Below are 9,966 nucleotides of genomic sequence, written 5' to 3'. Positions count from 1 at the left end.
TTTTGTAGTGTAGGCCTACTTATTTTAATGCACTTAATCAAGCAACCAGGCCTATTTAGTGCATTTATATTATATAGGCTAGCTTAATAAAACATTTTTTTTCCTAGTGGATGTTACCAAACAAGTTTATTTAATCTTCGTGGAAGACGACATGAAACGCTTTCTACTTAATTTCAAATCTTAATGCAATCTGTTTGTGGTCTGGTCTACACTATTTAGTTCAACACTGTAAAAAAAAAATTGCTCTCTTAAAATTCAAATTCAAAAGTCATTTCAACTTAAATTACATTAAACTGACTTTAAAAAAAAAAGAGTTGAATCTTGTAGGATAGGCCCTATAACAACAAAACAAAAAAAAAAAAATCGAAAATTGCTTTACTTATTTTGATAAGTTAAAGCAATGTAAATCACGTTTTAATTTTTTTTACAGAAATATTCTGGTCTTCTTTTTTTAACTGAAAACTGTAAAACTGTAAAATGAGAATTTACTTTTATCAAGGTGTCCTAATGTAACAGGCCATTTTAGAAATAACCCCCCCACCCTCACTTATTACTGTATAGACCCAGTTCACTTTTTACAGCATGGATGCAGAATCACCGATGACAGATGATGTGAGAGTTTGTTCAGGCAGCAGCCAATTAAAATGCGGCCTCCATCCATCCACATCTGCCTCCCTTTACAAACGAATCAAACAGAAAAGCAGGAACCCAATGAAAGAGCGCTCATTGAGATCACAGATGGAGTATAGGTTTTTGCAAGAAATTTGAGAAACACCATTGTCCCAAATCCAAACTCAATGTGGTCCCTCACAATGGTTCGGGCTTTGAGCTGCGCCGACTCAATTGGCCTTGTTTTTTAAACTTGAAGTGTTGAGCACAAAGACCGGCCTCCTAAATGTCACAACCGCTCCAAGTGGGGCTCTGCAGTGTGATGCTGTCTGAAAAAAAAGAAAAAGAACACAATTATGAAGCAATAATTACTCTGCTTCTCTTCGCACGCCACTGCGCCTATTCAGGCCCCTTTAGCCCCATTTAATGCTTTATCCTCGTCCACGATAATCCGAATGCCACAGCTTTATTATTTTTTTTCTCCCTTGCAGAATTTTTTTATGAGACAGGAGTGGGAAGCGGGGTTTGTGCTAACCTGGACAATGGCCATGTCAACTTACTTTCTGGACAACTTTTTAATATCGAAAGATTAATGATCAGTGTCACAGCTGAAAGCTGCTGAACACTTCTTGAAATATTTAATAAATGCACCTGTTTTACCTTTTCTGCAATTAGGCCTAGAAAACTATTATTTGTCACCGTTAATTTTACTAAGAAATTAATTAAGTCGGCTAGTGTCTTAATTAAAATTGTGAAAAGCGAAAATTTTTAGATCGACATTTATTGACGTGTCAAAACTGGCGAGTGAACAATGACGTACAATACAACCGTAGCCTATAACAACAGCACTGATAAACAAATAAATACATTTTGAATAGCATTATACTATGCCTATTGACATTATTAATATAGCTCTGTTAAAAATATAAAATATTTTCATTCAGTGCCAAAAAAAGTAATAAAAAAGAAATAGCTTGAAATGAAAATGAAAATCAGTTTATCCTTAAGATTTACCTCTTAGCAATCAATTCTTATACTGGATGTTGTTTGTCTAGGACAAAATTGGGAATTTGTGATTCACTGGAAAATAAAGTATAAAGCTGCAACTATTTCTGATACCAGTTTTTTTTACTTTTATTATTTTTGGGGTTACAATGGATACATCAATGGCCAAATAAGTGCTAGAAAGCCTACATTTGTAATTTACTAAGATCTAATCATTCTGAACCTCATCAAAATATTTAACTAAATTAAAAAATATTAAAATAGAATATTTCTCAACCTGCTGCTCTCATTTCTTTCATAACCAATAACCAAACAGAAACCTTTTAAATTCAATTGTTCTTTAAAAAAAAAAAAAGCAGTACTGGCTAGATATCTTTATTTTATAAAAAATAACTAATTGAACACAAATATCAAATTAACTAAACGTGTGATTAGGAAAAAGTGCAAACTGGGGGAAAGGGGAAAAGATACTCTGGCAAATTTAATTCAGTTATTTAGAGACGCACAAAAAAAAGGTTGATCGATTTAAAAGTTTAGGGGAAAAACAAAATAAGCAAAAATCTTTTTTCCCTAATTGAGGAATCATCCATCTGCAGTCTGATCATCTTCAGGTCTCAATACCTAAAGAAAGTAAAACTCGAATACATAAAAACTCTATAGAAAACTCTTGGAGATCCGTCAGGTTGACTGAAGTATTTCTTTTAGTTGCAGCCAATAAAACTATTTCTGTTCACACCAACCCCTCCCGCCTCACTCACTCCATTCGCACACAATGCCCACCACAAATGAGCCCCTTTTTCGGGCGACTCTTTAAGCCGCATAGATTCTGTTTCTCTAGCGTCTCTGAGAAAGTAAACTTTGAGTGACCCTCCAGGTTAGTTTAGTCTGGGATTTCAGCATCGTTGGGTGAGTGGATGCTGTGGGATCAGGAACTGCTTCAAAGAAGAGATCACTTGCGTCAAGAATTCTCTTCTCTCTCCAAGGGCCAGCGGCATTCTTGACCCTTAAAGACTAGTCAAACATTATTGAACGCTTCTTTTTGTTATAGAAGAATGGAGTCACCACCTGATGTTGCCAGAGGAGAATCTGTGTCACAGGAAGCCACAAAATTACTATTGTCCGTAAGTAGAGAGTTTGGGATCAAATCATTATGGCATTGGAAAATCGGATTCTTGATTGACAGCAGCTACAATTCAGGGTCAATGATTGAGACGTCACAGCTCTGACAAGTGATAAAAGGAAATCAAATCATGACATCAAATGCAAAACTAAATATCTCTAGCAAACCTTTAAAAATGTTGATATACTGTATATATGTGGTATGGTATTAAAATAAATTAAGCATTTTTCATCTTTTTTTATGTTACACAAGATTCAATTTCTAAGTCAGTGTAATGTAATTTCAGTTGAAATAAACATCCAAGTTGACTACTTTATTTAAGGCAGCATCTTTATTTATAGTATGTATATATGTATGTGTATATATGTGTGTGTGTGTGTATATATATAGACTGTATACACACAAATAATATATATACTTTTATTCTATCTTTTGACAAGTTGTCTATTTTTATATATATATCCTACATGAATACATATATGCATACATATCTACCTACCAACATATCCATCCATCCACCCATCCATCCATCCATAAATCTCAAATAAACAGAAATAAAAACGTCATATTATTTATAAATATTTATATAAAGTCTAAAAGCTAATAAAATACTTTTCCAAAATACCACACAAAATGGGAGGAAAACCAATCAAGTGTATTAATTCTTTTTTTTTTCCTTTTTTCAAACAGGATGATTACTGTTTCAGTTGTGGGAATTATTGCACTCTTCTCACATTGCTCCGAACACACCTGCCAAAAGAACGATGATTACAAAGCGTAGACAAGCCGGATCAAGCCGAAATAAATATCAGTTCACCATTTAAATGACAGCATTTCCGACCTGCACATCACCGCTCTCTGTGTCAGTGCAAAGCTGACGTCTGCGTGTATTAACCTATCATTCAGTCATTGAAACAGTAATATCACACGCACACAAGAACTGCATAACCAGCATTTCTTCCTCGGGCTGGATTTGCCAGTCTTTCACACCTGATTTAGCATGATGAAAACTTGAAGAAAATCTTACCTTTCAGTGCTTGCTCTTTCTTGAAAGCACAGGAGTAGATCAATCAGGCCAAACTAAACATGATACCAGGATTCTGAAACACATTTAAGTCCAATTTACACAGGCATTACTCGTATTTTACAACATTTAATTTCAGCACATGAAGTTAGCATATTCAAAGGAAGAAGTGTTCACATTTTGCAAATGCTCACATTGCGGCTGACGAACAACACAAGAGCCGATTTCAGAGAACTGTGTTACCCGACCAAGCTTGAAGGATCACAAGAGAGCTGTAATTTAGTTTGTTGTCACTTTGAATAAGGTTGCTTTCTTCCTTTGTTTGAAATGAATACTGAACTCAACGGCCAGAACAACACAACGTTTGAGTTGGTTTGAAATGCTAAGTTCACTCTCAGTGTGTGTGAGAGACAGAGAATGATTCATGTCTTCTAAGGGCACATCATCTTGCAGTGGAAGTATGACTGGATGCACACATTAAACGCTCAGAGTCCTTGCGTGAGAACAGCAAGGCAACACAAATGAAACAGCCTGCAGGTTAGACTCTTTCCAGTTTAAAAAATGTCATGTGCACACGAGGAACTGTACTTCACATAAAACATTCAAGAGCGGGCTTTGCTTATGGTTCAACAGGACGACCCATTTCTTTAGCTTTCAATACATTCATCAAAATCCACCAACAATCTTCAGTTAAATCATAATCTGACCAATAATTTAACTTGACCAAACCCATACAAGAGCAGTCTCTTTTCCTCTCTCATTAAAACGTATGGAGCTGTAGATGTTACAGTAAGCATTTCAGAGTTCAATGGGGGAAGAATAGCCATAATGACTCATTTTACTGATCAGAGATGTCTGAAATTCTCAAAGACAGCTTAAAAAAAGTTCCTCAAACTCTCCATCCAGATTTGGAAATCAACATCTACTGTCTGTACTTCAGTCTCTGTATATGTTGTGTAGCATTCAGACAGTTGATCAGAGTAATCATTGAATATTCTTTGTTGAGTCCTTTCTGAATACAAGACCAAACATGTGAGCGCCACTGTCTACACAGTCTCATTCACAGTAAAAAAAATAAAATAGGCTCCTTTAGTGAATTACAATGTTAACCATATGTTGTTCACATCAGCAGTGAAGATATTTGGAGTATTCCTAGAATGTAATTTCCATTGAATCAACAGATTCAAAATAACCGATAACAAACGTGACTGCAGCAATCTCAATCTGGAAAAGAATGGGGTAAAAACAGATTGATGCTGTGTGACTGCACTCCTGTCATATGAAGTTAAAGGAATAGTTTAAGCAAAAATGAAAATGCTGCTTTGCGCACCCACATATTCCAAACCTGTATGGCGTTCTTCTGTGGAACACAAAATTAGAATTTTTCAACAATTGTCCTTGTCATTCAGTCCAATTCGTTAATGAATCTTACAAAGATATTAACTAAAATCAGACAATTCATTGATCCATGAATTGAACATTGCTACTTTTCGCAATGATTAATCAAGAGTTTAAGTGATAAAACGACTCGCATTTCTGTCTGTTTCTCTCTGACAGCTAACATATGTCTTCAGAAGACATAAGTCACATAAGACCACTCTTATTGTCCTTTTTGAAGCTCCAGTCGCCATTCAGATTGTCCCAAGTTCAATTTTTCATAATTTCTTATTTGAAAACATCCCTACAGCTTTGGAACGACACGTGAGGGTTAGTAAATACCATATCAGAATCCTTTAAATTGACCTCACATATTAAAATGCAAGACGAGACCATGTGCTGGTTTGATGATGCCGTGATGATGATGATATAGTCATTCACACATGAAGGTAAAAATAAATTTAGAGTGGCAAGAGACATGCATGTTCATATATCCTTTATATAATGTATATCAACCTAAATCTAATACAGCATCAAACTTAAAAAGGGAAAAATAAATGGAGAAAAATAAACATTAGCAAATGAGATTAAAACCAAGTATCATCAATTTGGGTATCGGGAAGAAGCCGGGCTCTGAGGGGATGATGGTCCGTTCAGAGCCACGCTGAGACCCAGGGACTCTGAGACCCTTGGGAAAGGAAATGGTCCAGCGTTCTCCAGGAAATGTCTTTTTTATATGACCTTTATTTATTTGTCATTTTTTAAATTGATTTTTTTTTTTTCTCATTTCAACACAAAACATGTCTAAAGAGCAGCCATAGTGAGAAGTCCATGTCTGTGAGGCTGGCTGTTTTAGAATTTCACACCTCTGCACCTCAATTTTTTTTATTTTTTTTCAGTTACCTTACGTTTTGGGTGGAGAAAAAAAACATTACACTGCAGTTATGTGAGGAGAGTGATCGTTTATCCATGTGCTTGTGAAGGCCTCCGTGTGCATAAAATGTACACTCAGCATTCATATACAACGCACCGTGTGTGAAAGTGTGTGTGTGTGTGTGTGTGTGTGTGTGTGTGTGTGTATGTGTATCTGGTCGGACATCATGCTAAAAGTTCTTTGCTTATTCTTCTTGTTCGCCTTGGGACGTCTTTGATCGGTCCTACTCTTTGGCCTCCAGGAACAGGGTCTCCTGAGGGAAGAGTTTAGCCTCCAACAGATTCCATGCCGGGTCTAACTGCGTTATCTGGGGAGAGACAAAGGAAAAAGAAATCAATTTGAGACACTTAATTTTCAATGCTTAAGCGATCAAAAAGTGCACATTTTCTTGCAATATCAATATCGTCCGATGTTTTTTACATTAGTTATGCAATAATAAATATTATTATTTACAGCACAGAGTTAATGCTAATTAATCAATAACAATTATACTGTTGTTCATTGTTAATTTAATAACTTAAAATGTAAAAAATATTTTTACTACTGTTCAAAAGTTTGGGGTCGGATTTTTAAAACTGTTTAAAAAAAAAAAAGAAAGTCTCTAATGCTCACATACTGCATTTAATAGATCATAAAAATAAGTAAAACAAACTGATATTTATTTTAATATATTTAAATGTCATTTATTCCTGTGATGGCAAAGCTGTATTTTCAGCATCATTACTCCAGTCTTCAGTGTCACATGATCCTTCAGAAATCATTCTAATATGCTGATTTGCTGCTCAAGAAACATTTCTTACTATTACCAATTTTGAAATCAGTTGTGCTGCTTTAATATTTTTGTGAAAACTGGGGAGTGTATTTCAGATGTTTTCCAATGCTTAAACAATCAAAAAAGTGCAATATTAAGAATGTAATCTATTAACAAACAGTTCATGAGGTGTGCGGGCCAAGACCGGCCGTTCCTCCTAAACTATGCGACGTGTGGGGTCTGGCCACCTGATGTCATTGGTTAACATCGTAATGTGATAATGTCCCTGTGTGAGGTACGTGTCCTGTTTCCTTTTGAGATAGTTGCTGTTTGTTATCGCAAATGGACCGATCCAAACCAAACACAATAGCTGTGCCACAGCGACTGGGTGAGAACTCATCAGCCAGCAATAATCTCCATGAGAGGATCCCGACTTCATTATCCAAGAGCACTGCAATCTCTGGCCACACTTTTAACAGCAAACTAACTGACATTTGTGACGACACGACCATCAGCCACATCTCGGTTCAGGGATTTTCCCAGACGACGAGGAGTGACGAGCGCTTGTGTAAGCAGCATGCGATCCTGCGCCGGGAGAGAAAAGGAGAACGGGAGATGATGGCTGCTTTGTAGTGAGCTAATAGCAGAGCGTTCTCCTGTTACACGGGGCCTTTGCTCACACCTGGGTGTCCGCACACCGCGCGGCCACAGCGCTCGGGACAGGGGCTTAACTGCAGCCTGGTGACAGGGCTCTGATTAAGGCCTATTCTCTACTCCGTAGACCCCTCCAGCTCACCGTGCTTGTAATTAAAACACAGAGCTGAAAGCAGCTGGGATAGAAGGTGACAGGGTCAGAGAATAAAGCTAACATACTGTATTGTGTAATTTCAGTGAAAGTGGACAGGACATTGCAGGATATCACAAAGCTGAATAAAAACAGTTGTATGCAACATACATGGAAAAAAGAACTACGTTATATGAAATGAGTTTCTTGGTCCCTACCATGTTTTTTCAGTCATCACAATGATGTAGAACCAAGTTGATTTTTACATATTAAAATGATGATTCTAGTGTTTCTGAGTGATTGCTAATGTGTTGTGGGTGGTTTCTTACTGGCATATCAAAAGGTCTTACTGAGGAATAACTGAAAATCATAATTTTCTTTGGTAATCAGCAGCATTTCACATATGGATAATACTTATTTTTAATGCATTAGGTATCATGACATAACCATGAATAACACATTTTACAGCAACTAAATTGTTAAAGATTTGGGGTCGGTGAGTCTCTCACCAAGGATGCATTTATTTAATAAAGAAATAAAATAAAATAATAATAATATTGTAAAATATTATTACAATTTAAAACACCTGTTTTCTATTTTAATATATTTTCAAATGTAATTTATTCCTGTGATGGCAAAGCTGACATTTTCAGAAGCCATTAGTCCAGTTAATTGTAACAAGATCCTTCAGAAATCATTCTAATAAGCTGATTTGGAGCTCAATAAATATTTCTTATTATCATCCATTGATAAACAGTTGTCCTACTTGTTTTGTCATTTTATGGAAACGTATTATTTGATGAATAGAAAGTAAAAAAAACAGCATTCATTTGAAATAGAAATGTTCTGTAGCAATGTCTCTTTCCTGTCCCTTTTGATCAAATAAATGCATCTTTGCTGAAAAAAAGTACTAATTTCATTTGAAAAAAATCATAATGACCTTAAAGGGATACTCCACTTTAAAATGAAAATTCTGTCATCATATACTCACCCTCATGTTGTTTCAAACCTGTATGAATTTCTTTCTTCTGCTGAACAGAAAGGAAGATATTTAGAAGTTTCAGACAGTTTCTGGTCTCATTGACTTCCATAGTATATATTTGTTCCTACTATGGAAGTCAATGAGACCAGAAACTGTCTGGTTACTGACATTCTTCTAAATATCTTCCTTTCTGTTCAGCAGAAGAAAGAAACTCATAAAGGATTGAAACAACATGAGGGTTCAGAATTTTCATTTTAAAGTGGAGTATCCCTTTAAACTTATGAACGGTAGTATATGTAGAAATTGACAGTTAATGCTGCAAAACAATTTTTCATTTATGATACCCAAATTACTTTAAAGATAAAGGTCTAAAAACCACATTTTACACTAAAAAGATGAAAAGCTTTGAGGTAAAGGCCTGAAAACGCACCTGAGGTAAAGCAATGCGTAGACGACAGTAAGTTCAAAGCATCTCGAAGGGGGGGGTAGTACAGATATCACACCCGCTTCAGCACATTAGCTGTGTTGCCCCAAACCTCACTTTAGCGTGTGACTTATGCCTTTTGTTTTTCAATCTGACCTGAGGGCACAGGAGGGGGTAGTACCAGGGAGAGCGTTGTAAAAACACGTTGCTCCCAGCAGGATACCTTCCATTTCTTTCATACGAGCGCTTAAGAAAAACTTAAAATGGAAATGAACCTGAAAACCTGCTATAACACCACATCATCTGGTAGAAGTAAATGAGGTTCTAGGGTGGCGCAGATGTGTACCCGTGTTTGTGTTGATGACTGTTCTCTTTTAAAGGGGAATGAGAGAAACAAGGTGGCACTCCAATGGCAGGAGACAGATGCCATGGGTGATTGTTTACATTGTTATCCAATTAACAGACCATAAGAGGAGAAGCATCTGTCAACAAACAAAGCTGTTGTTTTCCTCCACTCTACTTGTCTTTCGCTCTTTTTCTTCCTCTCACTCCCTCCCTCTTTTCCCAGCGCTTGTTAGTTTCTTCAGAAACCTTCTCTTTGGCCCTACCGAATTAAATTAGACTTCTCTGTGCGAAGCTAGTGCTTCTAACACCACGGCTGACACACAAACGCACACTCGCACGGAGTCATAAAATTAAAGTACGATTAAAACCCCCCTGACTGACAACCTCAACCGGCAGAGCACCGTTTTCTTTCCAACCGGGGATGTTAAGAACAAATGAATTCAAACGTGCCCGGGTAGTGTGATCTCCACTGATGAACAATACATTCTCTGACTTCTAAAGTAAACAGAAGAAGAAAAGAGATCATTTGAAGGGTGTGGAGACTCATATCACCGTAATCCTGAAGAGGTTTATTAAAGCAAGAAGTGGCCGTGTGATGGAGGAGAGGCCCG

General features: G+C 36.6%; 1 protein-coding gene across 2 annotated transcripts in view; it reads right to left on the bottom strand.

The window, feature by feature from the left end:
* Positions 1-5,614: 5,614 nt before the first annotated feature.
* faf1 (Fas (TNFRSF6) associated factor 1) overlaps positions 5,615-9,966 on the bottom strand; it is a 75,344-nt gene continuing 70,992 nt past the window's right edge. For both annotated transcript variants that reach the window (XM_084390233.1, XM_084390232.1), the window contains exon 19: positions 5,615-6,376. In XM_084390233.1, coding sequence (XP_084246359.1) covers positions 6,293-6,376 — 84 coding nt within the window. In that variant the 3' untranslated portion in view covers positions 5,615-6,292. The remainder of the gene's footprint in view (positions 6,377-9,966) is intronic.

This window comes from Rutilus rutilus (assembly GCF_951802725.1).
Source record: "Rutilus rutilus genome assembly, chromosome: 19".
In the NCBI taxonomy this organism is placed as follows: Eukaryota; Metazoa; Chordata; class Actinopteri; order Cypriniformes; family Leuciscidae; genus Rutilus; species Rutilus rutilus.
The sequence above is the reverse complement of the archived record's forward strand: the minus strand, read 5'-3'. Positions and strand labels throughout refer to the sequence as shown.